The 20,736-nt window shown below is 36.7% G+C and overlaps 1 protein-coding gene across 6 annotated transcripts in view; it reads left to right on the plus strand.

Moving 5' to 3' along the window:
* The window catches only part of SCAF11 (SR-related CTD associated factor 11), a 94,274-nt gene extending 75,397 nt beyond the window's left edge, over nucleotides 1–18,877 (plus strand). For 5 of the 6 annotated variants that reach the window (XM_086399797.1, XM_086399796.1, XM_086399794.1 and 2 more), the window contains 9 exons: nucleotides 5,498–5,556; nucleotides 5,730–5,839; nucleotides 6,769–6,870; nucleotides 9,620–9,726; nucleotides 10,383–13,076; nucleotides 13,782–14,125; nucleotides 15,123–15,341; nucleotides 15,690–15,809; nucleotides 16,078–18,877. In XM_086399797.1, coding sequence (XP_086255923.1) covers nucleotides 5,498–5,556; nucleotides 5,730–5,839; nucleotides 6,769–6,870; nucleotides 9,620–9,726; nucleotides 10,383–13,076; nucleotides 13,782–14,125; nucleotides 15,123–15,341; nucleotides 15,690–15,809; nucleotides 16,078–16,224 — 3,902 coding nt within the window. In that variant the 3' untranslated portion in view covers nucleotides 16,225–18,877. The remainder of the gene's footprint in view (nucleotides 1–5,497; nucleotides 5,557–5,729; nucleotides 5,840–6,768; nucleotides 6,871–9,619; nucleotides 9,727–10,382; nucleotides 13,077–13,781; nucleotides 14,126–15,122; nucleotides 15,342–15,689; nucleotides 15,810–16,077) is intronic. The other variant, XM_086399795.1, reaches the window with a different exon arrangement.
* Nucleotides 18,878–20,736: the final 1,859 nt, after the last annotated feature.

Genomic DNA, 20,736 nt, shown 5'->3' on the forward strand with positions numbered 1-20,736 from the left:
TGGCTCTACAGGGTAAGAGAGTCTACCCAAGCAAACAGGAGGCTTACTCTCTAAATGAGTAATTAAATCAGATTAAACTCTAGCACGAATGAGGGTAGAGGAAACAACAGAGTAAAGAGAAGGAAATTCAAGCAAATGTTGAGGTCTCTACCTCCCTACCTATGATCATTTCCCAAAGCTCTTGCAGTGTTGCTTGTTCCTAAAGTGAAAAAGATAGAAGGTATTGATATCTTCCAGAATACTGCACCTGCTTTAAAAGACTTGGAGATACTGCCATTTGGAAATTTTTGAATGAAATAGCCAGGTCTCTCTGCTTTATCACCCTACAGTGAAACCCATTGAAAGGCACTGACCACGCATCCACATTGTTCTCAGTCAGTATCTTAGTGCTCCACAAACAGTCAGGGACCACCAGAGAGTGAGGGAGCCTCCAGGTAATAGAGATGGACACATAGACAAAGAAAAGGAACCTGATGGAACAAACCCAGTGCTAGGCAACAGGGAGTTATGTGAAAATTAATATCCTCAGAGATAAGAGAAGGAATATTTCATTAATGAGGTAAGAAAAGACTAAGATAAGAAAAGTTTTGGAAATTAAGAATATTATAGCTGAAGTTTAAAAAGTTGAATGGAAGTAGAAGATGAGTTGTAAACAAGGAGTGAATACACTGATAGAATTCTAGACTCTGCATATATTTGAAGAGTTTCTAGAGAGAGAAAACAGACCATGTGTAAAAGAATGTTGCCAATAACAGGTGAAGCAGTGGAGCACTACCTTAATTATTATCCTAGAAATTTAATATACAACCAAACCATCAGTCAAGTGTTAGGGCAATATAAAGATGTTTTTAAATACATTAAGAGCTCAAAAATTCACTCTCAAACATCCTTTCTCATTATACTGGAGGATATGTCTGTGTCACTTAATGAGAAAGTAAACAAAGGAACAATGTGAGACTCAGAAAAATGAGTTCCTAAAAGAAACAGAAAAGGAGGGAAAAAACCATAAGAAAATGCGTTCTGACCCAGGTAAAAGGGGGGATTGTAATAGAGGATAGTCCCAGAATGACAGTTGAGCAGCAGCTTTTAGAGAGTTACCAGTTCAAATTGGAGCAGGGCAGAGGAAAAGTGTTTCCAAGAGAATGAGGAACAAACCTGATGGATGAATTGATGTATTTGAATGTATTAAGAGATCTATACTTTTGTTGTAGAGTTAGTTCAATTAATGACAGATAATACAACATAAAAACAAGATGACACCACCCTTATGGCAAAAAGTGAAGAAGAACCAAAGAGCCTCTTGATGAAAGTGAAAGAGGAGAGTGAAAAAGTTGGCTTAAAGCTCAACATTCAGAAAACTAAGATCATGGTATCTGGTCCCATCACTTCGTGGGAAGTAGATGGAGAAACAGTGGAAACAGTGGTAGATTTATTTTGGGGGGCTCCAAAATCACTGCAGATGGTGACTGCAGCCATGAAATTAAAAGACGCTTACTCCTTGGAAGGAAAGTTAAGACCAACCTAGACAGCATATTAAAAAGCAGAGACATTACTTTGCCAACAAAGGTCCAGCTAGTCAAGGCTATGGTTTTTCCAGTGGTCATGTATGAATGTGAGAGTTGGACTATAAAGAAAGCTGAGCGGCGAAGAATTAATGCTTTTGAACTGTGGTGTTGGAGAAGACTCTTGAGAGTCCCTTGGACGGCAAAGAGATCCAACCAGTCCATCCTAAAGGAGATCAGTCCTGGGTGTTCATTGGAAGGACTGATGGTGAAGCTGAAACTCCAATACTTTGGCCACCTCGGGTGAAGAGCTGACTCATTTGAAAAGACCCTGATGCTGGGAAAGATTGATGGCAGGAGGAGAAGGGGACAATAGAGGATGAGATGGCTGGATGGCATCACTGACTCGATGGACATGAGTTTGGGTAAACTCTGGGAGTTGGTGATGGACAGGGAGGCCTGGCGTGTTGCAGTCCATGGGGTCACAAAAGTCGGACATGACTGAGCAACTGAACTGAACTGAAAGACAAGAAAAAGGCATCATTAACCATAGGAAAAGGAAGAAGTTGTACCAAAAAAGTAATTGTAATTCAATACATGGTCTTGCTGAGAATGTTTATATAGTTACTATAATGCAACATTGCTTACATCAAATGTTGGTATTTCAAAAAGAACATTTGGAGACTTCCCTGGTGATCCAGTGGTTAAGATTCTGTCCTTCCCCTGGTGGTGTCAGTTCCTTGTGTTGCACAGTGCAGGTAAAAAACATTTGTGGAAGAGCAGAAGTCTTATCTTCTGGAGAAAAAAAAAAAATTTTTTTAAGGGAAATACCTGAAACCAAAAATAACAAGGTAGAGTAGTGTCTATATCTTTTTCAGTTGTGTCCAACTCTTTTGTGACCCTATGGGCTGTAGCCCTTAGGCTCTTCTGTCCATGGAGTTCTGTTGGCAAGAATACTGGAGTGGGTAACCATTCCCTTTTCCCGGTGATCTTCCCGACCCAGGGATTGAACCTTGGTGTCCCTGTTTACCGTCTGAGCCACCAGGAAAGCCCAGAGTAGTATGAACATGTGATGGGTGCTTTGGTGGAGCTGAATTAAGAATGAGAATTGCTGTAATGTTTTTAAGTCCAGAGGTGCTGTTTGACTTCTTAAAGTATGTATATGCATTACTTTGATAAATATGAAAAGATGTATCACTGTTGTCCAAAGGATAGATTAGTAAGTGAACATGTGAAATGATCTCTAGGAAACCACAATTTAGACAAATCCACAATTGGAACTGCTCGATAATTACCTGAGAATTAGCCAGAAATATGTGAAATATCTTTGGGACTAGATTTTCATACTTCGCATTGGCCAGAAAAGTAACAGTTCTTCCCATAGAGAGCGTTGGGAAATGGTGGCTTCCCAACAGAGGCTTCCAAGTGAAGGAATGCTGTGTAAACTGTATGTACTCCTTCAGTATTGAGTGAACAAAACCTGATCGAGAACAACTCAGCACCCTTAGGGCTTAAAAACTGCAGTGTAGTGTAGCAAATTTGCAGTGTAGCAAATTTGCAGTGTAGCAAATCTCGGTTTAGTTGAATGAAATTGTTACTTCTGAGATTGTGGTTGGGTACCTATCACATTTTTATTCCTGGCTTCTTTAATCATTTAAAAAAAAATCAGTATCATCTTTTAAATATATAATGAGGGGTAAGAAGATAAATTCCTGGAACTCCATCAGCACTCCTTTCCCCAGTCAGTTAAGTCGCTCAGTCGTGTCCAACTCTTTGCGACACCATGGACTGCAGCACGCCAGGCTTCCCTGTCCATCACCAACTCCCGGAGTCCACCCAAACCCATGTCCATTGGGTCGGTGATGCCATCCAACCATCTCATCCTCTGTTGTCCCCTTTTCCTCCTGCCCTCAATCTTTCCCAGCTTCAGGGACTTCCCAGTGAGTCGGCTCTTCGCCCGAGGTGGCCAAAGTATTGGAGTTTCAGCTTCACCATCAGTCCTTCCAATGAACAACCAAGACTGATCTCCTTTAGGATGGACTGGTTGGATCTCCTTGCAGTCCAAGGGACTCTCAAGAGTCTTCTCCAACACCACACTTCAAAAGCATCAGTTCTTTGGCACTCAGCCTTCTTCACAGTCCAACTCTCACATCTATACATGACCACTGGAAAAACCATAGCCTTGACTAGCTGGACCTTTGTTGGCAAAGTAATGTCTCTGCTTTTTAATATGCTGTCTAGGTTGGTCATAACTTTCCTTCCAAGGAGTAAGCGTCTTTATTTCATGGCTGCAGTCACCATCTGCAGTGATTTTGGAGCCCCCCAAAATAAATCTACCACTGTTTCCACTGTTTCTCCATCTATTTCCCATGAAGAGATGGGACCGGATGCCATGATCTTAGTTTTCTGAATGTTTAAGCTAACTTTTTCACTCCTTTCTTTTACTATCATCAAGAGGCTAATTGTCTTTGCTTTCTGCCATAAGGGTAGTGTCATCTGCATATCTGAGGTTGTTGATATTTCTCCCGGCAATCTTGATTCCAGCTTGTGCTTCTTCCAGCCCAGCGTTTCTCATGATGTACTCTGCATAGAAGTTAAATAAGCAGGGTGACAATATACAGCCTTGACGTACTCCTTTTCCTATTTGGAACCAGTCTGTTGTTCCATGTCCAGTTCTAACTGTTGCTTCCTGACCTACATAACAAATTTCTCAAGAGGCAAGTCAGGTGGTCTGGTATTCCCATCTCTTTCAGAATTTTCCACAGTTTATTGTGATCCACACAGTCAAAGGCTGTGGCATAGTCAATAAAGCAGAAATACTTCTTCTGGAATTCTGGAATTCTCTTGCTTTTTCGATGATCCAGTAGATGTTGGCAATATGAAAATGTCCTCTCCCCAGTATGAAATGTCATTTGTTACAGCTGTTCTGGGTGGGACATGTGTGATAATAGCATGAAACCAAACAGCTGTTGTATAGTAACTTAAAGTTAGTATGCTGTTTAGTAGAAAGTAGGCTATTACCAACTGGACTGACGAAAGAAACCCAAAATACTTATAATCTTGCAGTAGCAGGAACTTGGCCTCCCAGTTAGGCTGATTTATTTTGAACAAAGTTAGATTGGCCTTTTTGAGACAAGCTTGGCTGAAGATTGAAAGACCAGTTATCGTTTGTACTGTCTACCCAGAGTTCTGAGGAGAGAGCAATGGCAGTACCAGCAGCAGTGTATTGCAGACAAGTGTATTCATAAGTGGTGATGACTAATAAAACAGACCTTATGGTAAAGAAAAACCAAGAGCAGTAATCTTTAACAGTTTTTGTGGTTAGCAGGAGCTATTTGTCCCTTATCTTTCTTAACCTGGAAGAACGTATCCATAGAAATGGACATGTAAAACCAAAAACCAAGCCATAAGCAATACAACCAAAAACGTTGCTATAGCAGAAAGCTGTTTTAATAAGATTTCTACTTTTCCTAATTCCATGCAATTTGAGGAGGATGGTGAGGGTACTTGTTGAAGTTGGTGATTAAATGGTACTTTATGGTTGACAAGAGCTGGTGGTTTCAGTTCCCCTGGTCAGCTCCTACTTGAGGTGAGTTAATAGTGCCTGTTGTTTAGGTCGTAACTGGAAAGGACATATAAAGTGTATTGATATTAAATAAATTGATTTCTTTTATATGCTTCATATTACAAGACAGTTTAAGTTTGCACGTAGTGCCAGAACATATTGACTAAAATTTTGGTACTTAATGTTCTAAGCTTAGCCATTTTACATGCTTCACTAGTTTTCTGTATTGTGGCCTCTTATATTTTCCTTTTGTCTGTGGCTTACCAAGATAAAACTAGCATTTGGAAAATATATAAATGCAGTTACTATTATTTTAAATGCAATTTTTATACATATTTTAACCTTCTCTTATCAATATGCCAGTATTAGTACTGGTTTAAAACCTTTTAAAATAAAAATTAAGGCAAGATCTTTTTGTGTCTTTGTACAGGAAACTCTAAATACAGTGAAATGGGAGGAAAGAAAAATTCAATAATAAAGACAAACAAGGTTTGTTGAAATAAAAAATTTTTTTCTTAGATAATAACAATTTATGGTTGTTTAGTACATAACTCTGGTGCCTCAGGTACATCAAAATATTTAAATGTAACTATGTCCTACCTATTACAGAAGGGTGTTTTTTTTTTTTTTGCTGTTTCACCAACCTCATTTTACTTTTCTAGCCTCGAAGATCAAATCCATATACAAATCAGTGCTTCAGAAATTTTTTCTCCAATGTCTTTTCTTCTAGTAGTCACACTGGAGAATCTTCTTTTTCCCGTACAGCTTACTGGTTAGTATTTTTTACTTTCAATTGATTTTTTTAATATATTTGATGTTTTATTTATTGCAGTTAACTTCTGGTAGAAATTTAAACTTGGCCCAACAATGTTATGAAAGCCCATGTTGTTTTTTGTTTTTGTTTCTTTTGGAGAATAAAGAGAACCTTATTTTGTGACCGTCTATTATTCAGTGACTGCTGTGGACTTCCCTTTTCCTTAATAATAAATTAAGTTGTACACAAGGTTTTTATATGATAGAGACGTAGGTTAGTTGTTAAGCTGTTAAATTATGGGGGTACCCTTTCAGAGTAGACCCAGTCATTTTTTAATCCATTGTGACTGTATGATAGATAATGTGTAGATATTTGTGGAATTTGAAGATTAAGTTGAGGTTTAAAAATAATGGACCTGGTTGAATAAACGAGACAGATTAAGATTGCGATTTAACTTTAAAGACTGGCAAGGTACCAAAGAAAACAATTACATTTGAGTAGCCTTTTAAAAAACTGAACTCTGCCTATTTTGGGTTATAAAAATAATCATGCCTCCTTTATTTTCTTCCTTTGTCTTGTGCGTAGTTTCAGATGGCAAACTATTGCACTTAGAATTTCGGCTAAAACTGCTCTTTGCTTTGGTTCATGGGAAGGAAATAGCGCTACTTCTTTTTTTCAATAATAATATTTGTCTGAATTGACTTTTTAAAAGTGGTTACAAGTCAGATTAGTTCCATTTTTATTTGTAATATAAAAGTTTAAGTTACTTTAGGAATTGGTCCATTTTGAAAAGTGTTTAGATAGAAAAAGTTTCTTTCTTTTTTTTAATGTTACTTATAATGCTGGATATGAAAATTTCTGTTACTTATGATATAACCCAATTGTTATTCTGAACTTAAAATTTAAAATTTTGGAATTCTGATGAGGATCTAAAATTTATCTTTTAGTACAGAATTTATAGAAGTCAATGAGATCAGTGCTTTGATTAGGCAGAAGAGACAGGAACTGGAATTGTCATGGTTTCCTGATACATTACCTGGAATTGGAAGGTAAAAAAAATTGTTTACTAAAATGTTTAAATGCTAATGTGTGCATAAGATAATAATATCTTACATACAGAGATATTCAATAGTTATGTTTCTAAGAAAGTTTTGTTCAATTAAACCTTGGTGTTTCTGATGCCTAATGAAAAGTCTCTATTTAAGGAACCCCTTGAAAAATAAAGAATATTGTATTTATTTGTTTAATAAATGTAAATATTTGATTTCTTTAACAAGGAGAACACCTAAATGATAAGGTTCATTATTAGTAATAGCATTCAGATCTTTCATCCTTCTGTTATCTTTTTCTCCATTCCAGTCTTCCGTGTGTGCTGTTAGCTGAAGCATTGCTTTTGTCATGACACTTCCATCTCCGAAGTGTTATTCTAAACAACTGCTTGATCAAGTCCCTACTTTGCCCTGGCATTCATGACTCTCTATATAGCCTAGCCTTTTCTCTCTTAGTGTAAGCCTTGAAACTATTAGCACATTGCTAGCTAGGTACATGATATGTACTTAAATCAAGCTCCTCTGTAAAGATTAAGTTCCTTGCCAGAGTTTTGTATTCATTCCTATAACTTTTATATATCACTGTAATGGAGTTCTGTATAGAGCCTTCATCCTCTAGGAGTAACAGTGGAATATAAATATGTAAAATCAGACTAAGTCCAGATATGTAAAATATGAAATTTTCCCTTAGAGCTGTATGTTTTTGTGTATGTGCAAGTTGCACAGTGTTTTTCAAGCTTCTTTCGTCCTCCAGAATCTCACCTTAGACTGGATGAAATAGTCTTTTGTTAGGAGACCTGACTGAACAAATACGAGTCAAGAGTAGGAAGAAGCTGACAGTGGATTCGGTGTGACTGCAGTAACTGGAGTCTTAGCATGGGAACACCAGAGCACCTGACCTGCCTCTTGAGAAACCTGTATGCAGGTCAGGAAGCAACAGTTAGAACTGGACAGGGAACAACAGACTGGTTCCAAATAGGAAAAGGAGTACGTCAAGGCTGCATATTGTCACCCTGCTTATTTAACTTCTGTGCAGAGTACATCATGAGAAACGCTAGGCTGGAAGAAGCACAAGCTGGAATCAAGATTGCCGGGAGAAGTATCAATAACCTCAGATATGCAGATGACACCACCCTTATGGCAGAAAGTGAAGAGGAACTAAAAAGCCTCTTGATGAAAGTGAAAGAGGAGAGTGAAAAAGTTGGTTTAAAGCTCAACATTCAGGAAACGAAGATCATGGCATCCAGTCCCATCACTTCATGGGAAATAGATGGGGAAACAGTGGAAACAGTGTCAGACTTTATTTTGGGGGGCTCCAAAATCACTGCAGATGGTGACTGCAGCCATAAAGTAAAAAGACACTTACTCCTTGGAAGGAAAGTTAGGACCAACCTAGATAGCATATTGAAAAGCAGAGACATTACTTTGCCAACAAAGGTCCGTCTAGTCAAGGCTATGGTTTTTCCAGTGGTCATGTATGGATGTGAGAGTTGGACTGTGAAGAAAGCTAAGCACCAAAAAATTGATGCTTTTGAACTGTGGTGTTGGAGAAGACTCTTGAGAGTCCCTTGGACTGCAAGGAGATCCAACCAGTCCATTCTGAAGGAGATCAGCCCTGGGATTTCTTTGGAAGGAATGATGCTAAAGCTGAAACTCCAGTACTTTGGCCACCTCATGCAAAGAGTTGACTGATTGGAAAGGACTCTGATTCTGGAAGGGATTAGGGGCAGGAGGAGAAGGGGACGACAGAGGATGAGATGGCTGGGTGGCATCACTGACTCTATGGATGTGAGTCTGAGTGAACTCCGGGAGTTGGTGATGGACAGGGAGGCCTGGCGTGCTGCGATTCATGGGGTTGCAAAGAGTCGGACACGACTGAGCGACTGAACTGCACGGAACTGAGCATCCATAGGGATCCTGGGAACTTTGAAGAGCCATCGTCCTCATATTGAGGAATTTTAGCATATAACATAGCAATAGAAATCAGTTGCAGTTCTTTTTTCCTTTTTAAAAATGTATTTTGATATTTTTGGCCTTGATACATGCCATAAAAACATAAATCTAACAAAAAATTCAAAATTTAAGTGACAGAGCTTTCCTTTCAGTTTTTGTTATGTTTTTATTTATTTATGGACTGATTCCCCTTTGACCTTGCTAATTTCTTTAAAACTTGATCTGATTAACTCAAGTAAATTATCTTTTTGGTTGCCTGGAAATAGGATGGGGAACAAGGGTTAGAAATGTGCTTTCTGGGATGGTGGAAATGTTCTATTTCTTATTTGGGGTAGTGGTTATACAGGTATATGTATACATTGGTCAAAAGTCATCACACTGTGCACTTAAAATCTGTACATTTCATTTGTGTATTTTACTTATCTACATTTTATTATCCAAATTGGTATTTTTAAAGTAGTGAAAAAAAGTTAAAATTCTTGACAAAATAATTGCATTAACTTATTTAAATGAGAATCAACTACTATATATTAATTTGCCCTTGATAATACTTTGCTAATAATTTATTGAAAAAGCATGCTTTTAGAAGGTTTTTTATATTTTTATTTTTTGTAGCCAGGTGGTAGCCATCTTGGTTAGTATGAGTAACCTTGAATTTACATTTTTAGCAATTTGGCAAAAAATAATTTAAGCATCTATATTTTAATATTGCTAGCTTATTTGGAAAATTAGTACTTTTAAATTGCTGGTTTTATTATTTAAACGAAAATGTCTTTATTTTGTTTTAAATTTTCAGAATTAGTTTTATACCCTGGAATATTGAAATAGAAGTCCTTCCTCTCATCTCTTCTGTGTTGCCAAGAACTATTCTTCCAACAAGTACCATATCTTTAGAAAATTTTGGTAAAGTTTTTTAATTTCTTTCTAGTTAAAAAAAAATTACTAAGCCTCTTTCAATCTCATGAAAAGTATAAGTGTTGATGACTTAGAAATGCTGTAAAATAAGGTATAGATAATGAGTCCTAGATATTTCTATAAATATTTGTACAGTGACTTGACTTTAAAATTGTTGCAACTAGAAAATCCTTTTACTTTAGGAAATTACAACTTCATGTCTTTGAGGAACTGATTAGAAGTTTCCTTTCTGTTTAGGGGGTCAGTGTTCAAACCACTGATTTTTAGAAGTAATACTTCCTATGAATTGTGAACAAATAGTTCGAGTCCTTACTATTTGTGGGTAGCTGTTGTGTCCTGCTTTTGCCTAGGTAATAGTGATTCATAGAGCAAAAGGCAATTAACAGACCAAACATTTTCTTTTGATTTTTTCACTAGAGAATTGCCCACATGGACTCAAATCTTGGTATAACTCATTTCAGTAGCTTTCAAAAATTGGTATTACTCAGATGTTAGTAGCTATGCATTTATTAATAATTTGATTCACAAGTATATTTTGCTTTCACTCTGTTATAGATGTCTATTTTATGCTAAAATAAGCTGAAGCCAAATTCTTATCACTTGATGAAACATACATTTATTTTTTCCTTTTTGTATACTGTTAGGTACTTCTTGCAAAGGCTATACATTAGCACATACTCAAGAAGGGGAAGAGAAGAAGCAAACTTCTGGTACCTCAAACACCAGAGGATCAAGACGAAAACCTGCAGCAGCAACTCCTACAAGAAGATCTACACGTAACACAAGAGCTGAACCAGTCAGTCAGTCTCAGAGGTCCCCAGTATCAAATGTTTCTGGGTGTGATGCCCCGGATAACAATAATCCATCTGTAAGTGTTTCCTCTTCCGGTGAGTCAGAGAAGCAAACAAGGCAGGCTCCAAAAAGGAAGTCTGTAAGAAGAGGAAGAAAACTACCTTTATTGAAAAAGAAACTTCGAAGCTCTGTGCCTCCCCCTGAAAAATCATCTTCCAGTGATTCAGTTGATGAAGAAGTAGCAGAACCTGACATACCACCTGAGTTAGAGAAAGAACACCAATCAGATGTAGAAAGTATTAACACTGTGCAGATAAATGTAGAAAGTGAATCTGCTAATGGCTTAAGAAGTTGCAGTGAGCCATTAAAAGAGAGTGAAGAATGCGCCGAGACCCATGATACAGAGGAAAGAGTAGAAACTTTACATTCTGAGTCTGATACCCAAGATCCTCCTGTGTTACTTGGAGGGGAGGAGGAAGTTCAAAAAGTTGAGAATACGAGTATAGAAGCTAATGTTTTATGTCTGGAAAGTGAGATTTCTGCAAGCACTTCCAAAAAAGAAAGTGATCCATTGGAAAATCAAGACCCAATAGCTGAACCTTCAGAATCAGAAATAAAAGCAGAAAAATGTATAGATCATGTTCTAAATGATTCTCTTACATGTTCAGGATCTGAAATTGAAGTATACCAATCTGCATCAAACTTATGTGAGTTACCTGAGAATGCAGAGCCAATAGTTAATGAAGAAAAAGTTATGGAGAGTCCTATAGTAAAAATTATTGATCCTAGAGATTCTACAGTAAAAACAGAACAGCTTATTGACAGTCCCAAATTAGAATCTTCTGAGGGTGGAGTTATACAAGCAGTGGACACAAAATCTATTGAGAGTTCAGAGGTTCTTTTGCTTGGGCATGTTGAAAATGAAGATGCAGAAATAATTGCAACATGTGATACTTCAGGGAATGAAACTCTCAGTAGTATTCAAGACTCTGAAAATAGTTTATTAAAAAAAAATCTTAACACCAAATTGGACAAATCTTTAGAAGAAAAGACTGAATCTTTGGTTGAATATCCCAGATCTACAGAATTGCCTAAAACTCATCTTGCACTGATTCAGAAGCATTTTAGTGAGGACAATAATGAAATGATACCCATGGAATGTGATTCATTTTGCAGTGACCAAAATGAATCTGAAATCGAACCATCTGTAAATGCTGATGCTAAACAAGTAAATGAAAATTCTGTGGAGCACAGTTCCCAAAAGAATATGTCATCTTCTGATCCTGCAAATGAAAAGTTTGAAACTGTATCTCAACCATCTGAAAACCCAGTGGATGCGACAGATAAAGCCAAAAAGCCTCGTACGCGAAGATCTAGATTTCACTCTCCATCTACAACTTGGTCTCCCAACAAAGACACTGCCCGAGAAAAGAAGCGGTCTCAGTCTCCATCTCCCAAAAGAGAAACTGGAAAAGACAGCAGGAAGTCTCGATCACCGTCTCCTAAGAAAGAATCTGTTAGAGGTCGGAGAAAATCTCGTTCTCAGTCCCCCAAAAAGGATAGTGCAAGAGAAAGGAAGAGATCTCAGTCTCGGTCTCCAAAAAGAGATAGTGCTAAGGAAGGCAAAAGATCTGAGTCACTCTCCCCAAAAAGAGAGAACAGAAGATCTCAGTCCAGAGTGAAAGATTCCTCCCCAAGAGAAAAATCCAGGTCCCGGAGCAGAGAAAGAGAGAGTGATAGAGATGGGTCGAGGAGAGACCGGGATAGAGAAAGGAGAATGAGAAGGTGGTCTCGATCCAGATCACGGTCAAGGTCACCATCAAGATCTAGAACAAAAAGTAAGGGTTCATCATTTGGTAGAAATGACAGGGACAGTTACTCTCCTCGATGGAAAGAGAGATGGGCAAACGATGGTTGGAGATGTCCACGAGGAAATGATCGATACAGAAAGAGTGACTCGGAGAAACAGAATGAAAATACAAGAAAAGAAAAAAATGACATTAATACAGATGCTGATGATTCAAATTCTGCTGACAAACATAGAAATGACTGTCCCACTTGGGTAACAGAAAAAATAAATTCTGGGCCTGATCCGAGGATCAGAAATCCAGAAAAGTTAAAAGATTCTCATTGGGAAGAAAACAGAAATGAGAATTCAGGGAATTCTTGGAATAAAAACTTTAGTTCAGCTTGGATGTCTAACCGTGGTAGAGGTAACCGTGGTAGAGGTAACCACAGAGGTGGTTTTGCCTACACAGATCAAAATGAAAACAGGTGGCAAAACCGAAAACCCCTCTCAGGGAATTCAAACAGTTCAGGGAATGAGACTTTCAAGTTTGTGGAGCAGCAGCCCTATAAACGAAAAAGTGAGCAAGAGTTCTCCTTTGATACACCAGCCGACAGGTCAGGGTGGACGTCTGCATCGAGTTGGGCTGTGAGAAAGACTCTGCCAGCAGATGTACAGAACTACTACTCCAGACGAGGCAGGAGTTCTTCAGGCCCACAGTCTGGATGGATGAGACAAGACGAGGAGACAGCTGAACAGGGTAACACGTTTATTTACCAATACTTTTATTTGAAGAAAGATATTATAAATTTAATACCTTGTTTGTATGAATTGAAGTGATCTCTGTTTATAATATTATGTTAAATTGAACCTCATTTTATGTAATAAACACTTCAATATATTTTTTTTCACCCCATGCCTGCCCCCAACCTTGCCAAAGACCTAAATATTTTATGTATAATTTGCTACAGTAGAGGGATTTGAAATAATTCTATGCAGGATTTAAATTCTATTTCATTTATATCATATGTGTGCACTTGAATTTTTTTGATTGTTGTTTAATAAGTCACTCAGCTAAAAAAGACTTATTCTTCCTTGACTTTTCTTAAGAACGTTTGACTTGACTTTTCACAAGAAAAGAGCTGTTGAAGATTTTAAAAAGTGATTAACCTTCTAAGTTAGTAATTAAATTTTATGATTATTTTACTAGTAAGTTTCTTGAACTGCTAATTCTTTGCTAGTGTTGCCCAATGTTATTGTGTAAAGTTATTCTTAAAAATAATTTTGGTTAAATATTTATTTCAGTTAGAAAATCATCCCACATTATTTAGGAATGACAGGATTAAACTGAAGTATTGGATAGGTTTAGGTTAATTGGTATTTAGTTTTACAGTAACCAGTGGCTCTTTGTTTCTCTAAGGAAATTTGTAACATGATTTTTTTCATGTCTTTTTTCTTTTGATAGAGTCTAACCTGAAAGACCAAACAAACCAACAAGGTGATGGTTCTCAGCTACCTATGAATATGATGCAGCCACAGATGAATGCAATGCAGCAGCACATGAGTGCACACCAGCCTGTGAACATGTTTCCATACCCAGTGGGTGTTCCTGCTCCTTTGATGAACATCCAGCGCAGTCCGTTCAGCATTCATCCTCAGCTGCCCTTGCATCTGCACACAGGAGTACCTCTCATGCAGGTGGCGGCTCCTGGCGGTGTATCTCAGGGACTACCGCCACCACCGCCCCCTCCCCCACCGTCCCAGCAGGTCGGCTACATTGCTTCACAGCCAGACGGAAAGCAGTTGCAGGTATGTTTCCAGCCGCTCAAGTGTAGTCAACATTCGCCATTGTAAACGTTCAGCTCTTAGGGATGGATGCTCGAGAAAGGGCTTCTTGCTGGATATCCATATACAGTGGCTTATTTGATTAGACTTATGGTAAATCTGTACAACTCCTCTTTCACTGTCCTTCCCCAAACCTCCCAGTCCCAAATAAGAAAATGAATACGTTATCAAATCTAAGCTACATACATGCTGGTGCTGATATCCAAACAAGTTTTTTGGTAAGTTTAAGAAAACCGGAGTATGAGGCTAACTAGAATCATGTGATGGACACTTGAAAAAATTTCCCTATTTTATTGGACTTTTAGGGGCTGGGAACTTGTGATTGGATACTGTGATAAAGCTTGTACTGGTCTTGTTCAGACTGTTCATTACCGTATGTGTTTCATTTTCATGGATTTATCATGCTAAAAAAAGAAAGTAGTGACTCTTGGGCATATAGTAAATTTGAATAACAACTTGTAATGGTTCTGTTGCTTTATTGTTCCATGTCTATATCTCAGAAATTCTAGATTCCTGGCAGCAGGATACAGTTGGAAGAGCCAGAAAGTGGGAATTTGGGATTTTATGTCTTTTTCTGCTATCAACTCACTGCAAGCCATTTGACTTCACTGTCTTATTTTCTTCTATCTTTAAAGTGGGGTACCTACCTTAAAGATACTTATAGGAAAGATACTGTCATTAATGCTGCTTTTCTCCTTGTTGGTTTTAGTGGTACTGTCAGAACATTACAAATACATATATATTTTAAAAGTCATCATGACATGATGGGATTCTATTTAAGAATGTTGCTCATTTTTCTTCACAGTCCTTTAGATAAAAATTACCTGAAATAGACATTTCTCCTAAGTACTTAAGTATTAAATTGCCTTGATTTTTTTCTTTTTTTAATGTCTAATAGGTAACTAAACGTCTTTTATTGAGTACAAATAATTCATTAACTGATGATACCTCTTTAAAACAGGGTATTCCTAGTGCTTCTCATGTAAGTAATAACATGAGTACACCAGTCTTGCCTGCTCCGACAGCAGCCCCAGGAAATATGGGAACAGTTCAGGGACCAAGTTCTGGTAATACTGCGTCATCAAGTCACAGCAAAGCTTCTAATGCTGCTGTAAAATTGGCAGAAAGCAAAGTAAGTGTTACAGTGGAAGCCAGCGCAGATAGCTCGAAGACAGACAAGGCAAGTTCAAAGTTGAGAGCAACCTACATAATTCTGCATATGATTATGATAAAAAAATAACAGTTTTCTGTTGTATAAGTGGTAAAGGGAATTTACTGTTGATAGTCTTAGATTCCAATTTAAAGAATTCTGTCTACATATGTTGGTGCCCATTGAATTACTGGTTGTATTTCTTGTTTATTTTTAGAAATGTGTGATTTGTGTTAGTAAATAAATATTTTATATCTATGATGCTAATATTGGAACAGTTCTTTGTAAATGTGCAGTGTTTTCAATTTTATATTTTTAAATAATTTTTTGAAAGTTTGTGATTGGGCAAATAATAATTACACATTTTCCTCTTATCAGAAACTGCAAATTCAAGAAAAAGCAGCACAGGAGGTAAAATTGGCCATTAAGCCATTTTATCAAAATAAAGATATCACCAAGGAAGAATATAAAGAGATTGTACGAAAAGCAGTAGATAAAGTAAGTTATAGCTTTAGTGGAGTTATGTACATATTATTTTGAACATCCCTATTTTAATAAAGGTATGCTCAATTAAATCTAATTAAAATAGTAAGAGGTGGCTTCTGCTAGTCAGCTTTTTTACCTTTGGAGAAAATGAAATATATACCTTCTAGGCGATACGAAACATGTAAAAATGTCTGATTATGTCTCTGGGGTATTTGTTTTTCAAAGAACTTTCCCTTTAATCCCTTTAAATATGAAAAAAATTCCCTCTTCTTTTTTATAGGTGTGTCATAGTAAGAGTGGAGAAGTAAATTCTACTAAAGTGGCAAATCTGGTTAAAGCCTATGTAGACAAATACAAATATTCACGGAAGGGAAGCCAAAAGAAAACTCTGGAAGAACCTATGTCTGCTGATAAAAACATGTGCTGAAATGGGAGCATTAGAAAGGACACTGGCGAGATATCTGCAAAGTGCAATTTCAACATGTACCTTTAACAAAAATCATACATAACTGTGATTGAAATTTGGTTTTGATAAAATTATCTTTTTTAATGTAGGATATAATGTTTTGTTCTAAATAAATATAGTTCTGCACCGCAATACCTATATCTTTTCCTCCTCTCTATCCCCCTGCTCCCAAATAAAATTCAAGGGAAAGTAGAGGGTTTAAAGGAATATGCATTTTTACTAGGACTGTGTTATACTGTGGATACTGGAAGATGTACAGGTTTTTGAACAATGGAGTGCATAAATTAGAAACTTCAGAGTGCACTGGTTTTGGAAGAGATATATATAATACATTTATTCTGTCAGGCTAAAAATAAAAGATGGTCTTATGATTTTTCTCTCTAATTATAGAAAGATAAATAATGTATTATCATGAAGAATATTTCTAATAACAGAACATACCAATTGCAGGGTTCTTAATATGTATTTTTAAAGCACACATCTGAATAAATTGCTTAGGTAGAAGATACTATCACGAGTAAAATTCAGTGTTCAAAACTTTAGAACACTGTCCAGCTGTTGTGTCACCAAATGAACGTGAACGCTGCTTGTTTTTCTTTTGTGCCTTCTTTTCCCCAGTTGAGATGAAGCAGTTTGATTTGCTAGATTTACAGCTTTGGCAGTCTCAGCTCTGTTGAATTTAGAAGACCTGTTTGGAAAAAGTGTTGACTTTGTAAAAATTATGTTCTTCCATAATATCTTCTGCTTATCAGAAATGGTAAACTGTTTGTGCCAACTGGAGAATTGCTTTTAAGTCGTGACCCCCTTGCTTGGGTCTAAGGCAAAATCATGATATTCGCTTCAGGGGCTTCCACGTTGTTGCTCATCTGTTAATCACTAATGAAATTCTTCTTACACTTGGGAAATCTCCAGATGCTTTACAGTGAATAAAGTGTTAATTTGGTAACCATGTTACAAAATTCTAGACATTAAAACCTGTGTTTTGGAAAAAGGAGAGGAATTAAATAATGGAGTGTTGGTAAGGCTTTCAGGGGCTAGAGATTGAGGTGTTTTTTTTTTTTAAGTACTAGAATATGTTAATTTTTATTAAAAGTAAATTTAAAATGTTCTACCTTATTATTTTATTTGGCATCTTGGAAGAAAAAATGGATTAACTCCACGATAAACTGTTTGATTCCAGTAACAATTGTCAATAGATACCAAATAACTGGAAAGCACTTTGGATCAGATGTTAATGGCGCAAAGATAGATATATGCCTCAGTGAGACAGGCTGACCCTTATGCTAGCTAAATAGCGAAAGCAATACTCCAGAACTGCGCTTTTCTGAGGTAAAGCTCTTCTGTTTTCTCAGCTGTATGTGTATGATACTTTCCTGGTGCTAGCTTTGATAGGCGAGTTTTGAAATGTTGGCCCCAGTACTGATTGTGCTACTTCATAATCTTTATATGATTATGAGTATAATCCCAAAAAGTGTTAGAAATATTTCCAAGCAGTTTCCGATCTTTATTGTGCATTTCTGGGCGTTTGTAATATGGTATTCTACTGATTTATATATATTTTTAATTAAAGTTTATGTTAAGATTATGATAGGGCAAGAGTTTTAGAAGTATATTTCTTCTAATAAAATATTAAGACAGTGTTTCAATTATCAACACACACCTCCTCATTTGTTTTGGTTTTGGACTCTATAAAGTTTTAGAACATTTGTTTCTAAAAAACAGCTCTGTGAACTTCCGATTTTGGATTAAAGCTAGTTCACACTTAGAAAATTTTGTAGCAAATTGCCTAAGTTGATTAATCACACAACATATTTTTCCTACGTCTTCTTTCAGTGACATTTGGGAGTTGGGTGACAAGTTTAAAATTTGCTTTATACCATTTAGCTTGTGCAAACATGTTTAAAAGTTTTGAAAAAAATAAATGATGTGGTCAAAAGTTAAAGTCTCATATCTTTGGTAGCAGTACCATGAGTTAATTGAATTCTTAATACACATTTTTTGAATAACAGGTATGTACTCTGTATCTGGTTGGGGTACTGGTTAGACTGCACTTGATATAAGAATATTACTGGACTAGAATCAACTCTGAAATATTTAAGAATGTATTAGAAAGTGCATGCTTTATGTTAAAAAAAATACATTGCTTTTTAACATTCCCCATTCTTTTATCAGAAATTTACATTACGTTGCATGTGTACAAACGTAAAGACACTTTGTGGGGTTGCAGATTTCTTGTTATATATGAAGATTCAGTATTAACTTGATCTTTGGAACCTTGGTCCCTCTAACTTACTAGTCACATTGACTGATGTTTAGGCGATACTGATGCCTAGAATTTTGAGACTAAAATTAGCTACTTGTTCTTTTAACATTCCAAAAATTTGGATTGTTTTTCCCTCTGGTAATGACAGTTTTTCCATTATCTTCTTTTGAATGGCCACGGTATGTACTACCTAAATGTTCACCCAAAAGATGCAGCTTCAGAAGCACAGTGGTTGCTCCATGGTCCATGAGACATTGTAGTATGAGGATGGAGTGCTGTCTACTGAAACAATACTCTTTAAACAGATATGTAGTATGTAATATTTTCTAATAAATTCTTTTGATAAACACAGTAGTGTCTTTAACGTTTTATTAAGATTCCTGGGAAATGATGGCTTTCACCTCATTTTAACTTTTCAGACGGGTTGCAGTATTTCTTGGATTTGTACCAAAGTAGCTGGACTAGCATTATAGGTACATAAATGTCCAGGTTGTAAAGAAAGCTTGAAGTTAGCTATAAGCATGTATTATAACAGCATTTTTTGTAATTACATAATCATTGTAGGAAATTAGAAATGCTTTTACTAAATTAAAAAGCAGTCTAAAGAGGGGAAAAGAAAAATAGTCCCTAATCCTACCATTTAAAGGTAACAACTATTAACACTGATCAAATTGCACATAACTGTGTTATAACATCCTTTTCACTTGATGAATTGAGAATTTTCCATTTTAATAATTATTGTACAGTGTGGTGTTTAATAGCCATATAGTATCACTTACACAGATACACCATTACTGGAACCAGTCCTCCAATATTGGGTACTAAGCTGTTTAAAAATTAGTAAGATATAAGTTGTACTAATATAAATGATGTAAGCCTCCTTATACACAGATCATATCCATTTCAGATTATTTTCTGTGGATTGATTCCTAAAAGAGTTTTTATTTTCCTGTAAAAAAATTTAAGATGTAATTATATACACAAAGTATAATTTCTTAAGTTACATTTAGTTTAAAATCCATTGTTTTCCTAAGTTGATTGTTCTCTGCAGAATTATCAGAAAGTTATTTTTCCCAAATTCTTCAAAACATTTATAAGAACACTTTTTAAGGCTCTAGGAAAATAGGTTTCACAAATCTTTTCCCCTAGCATGTGAATAGTAGTCTGTAAACTGTTCTGTATTTTTATACCTTTTAATAAGTTGAAGATATATTCTGATGTCCATATTCTAGGGCTATGTTGTGTTTCTCTGTTGATGGACATATTAAAGTACGTTTTGAAGTTTTATTAAAAGTGTTTTAATGAACACTGGCTTATCTCTGAATCTCTTTGTGTTACAAGGTTACATTGAATCTCAAGATACACATTTTTAACTTGGATATATGCTGCCATGTCGCTCTCTTGAGAAGAGTGTCCTAGGTTATAGTCCCTCCCCTGTCTGAGCTTCTGGTTTACTTTTGGTTCCTACTTTGATAGTGTGATGGAGAAGGCAGTGGCACCTCACTGCAGTACTCTTGCCTGGAGAATTCCATGGACGGAGGAGCCTGGTAGGCTGCACTGCAGTCCATGGGGTCGCTAGGAGTCAGACACGACTGAGCGACTTCACTTTCACGTTTCACTTTCATGCATTGGAGAAGGAAATGGCAACCCGCTCCAGTGTTCTTGCCTGGAGAATCCCAGGGACGGGGGAGCCTGGTGGGCTGCCGTCTATGGGGTCGCACAGAGTCGGACACGACTGAAGTGACTTAGCACTGATAGTGTGATAGCATGTAAGATTGCTCTTGTTTTTAGGGTCTTAACATTCGTTAAACTGCACACCTACTATGTGCCAGGAATTACTGGATTCTTCACGTATTACCAGGTTTAATCATACCACAGTTTTCTTAAGGATTAGTACAATAATAGCATATTAAACTTGTGACAGGCACCTTGTCAGACATTTGTGTTAGTGTCTATAGTAATTTTTTCTGATGAGGAAATTGAGATGCATAAAGAATTAACTGAGTCACTGAGTTACACAGATACTTAAGAGCCAGGTTCAGACCTAGAATTGATAGACACCAAAGTCAGTGCTTGACCAAGGGTGTTATGTTGAGCTCACAGATGTAAACCAACATCACACTTGGGAGTAATGGCTGAAATAAGTCCAGCAGGAGCACAGACAGGACAACTGATTTTAAGGGGAGGTGGTGTGAGCAGGTGTGATTAAG

Source organism: Bos grunniens, chromosome 5, assembly GCF_055505025.1.
Source record: "Bos grunniens cultivar Pamir isolate PY7600 chromosome 5, Bosgru_T2T1.0, whole genome shotgun sequence".
Lineage (NCBI taxonomy): Eukaryota > Metazoa > Chordata > Mammalia > Artiodactyla > Bovidae > Bos > Bos grunniens.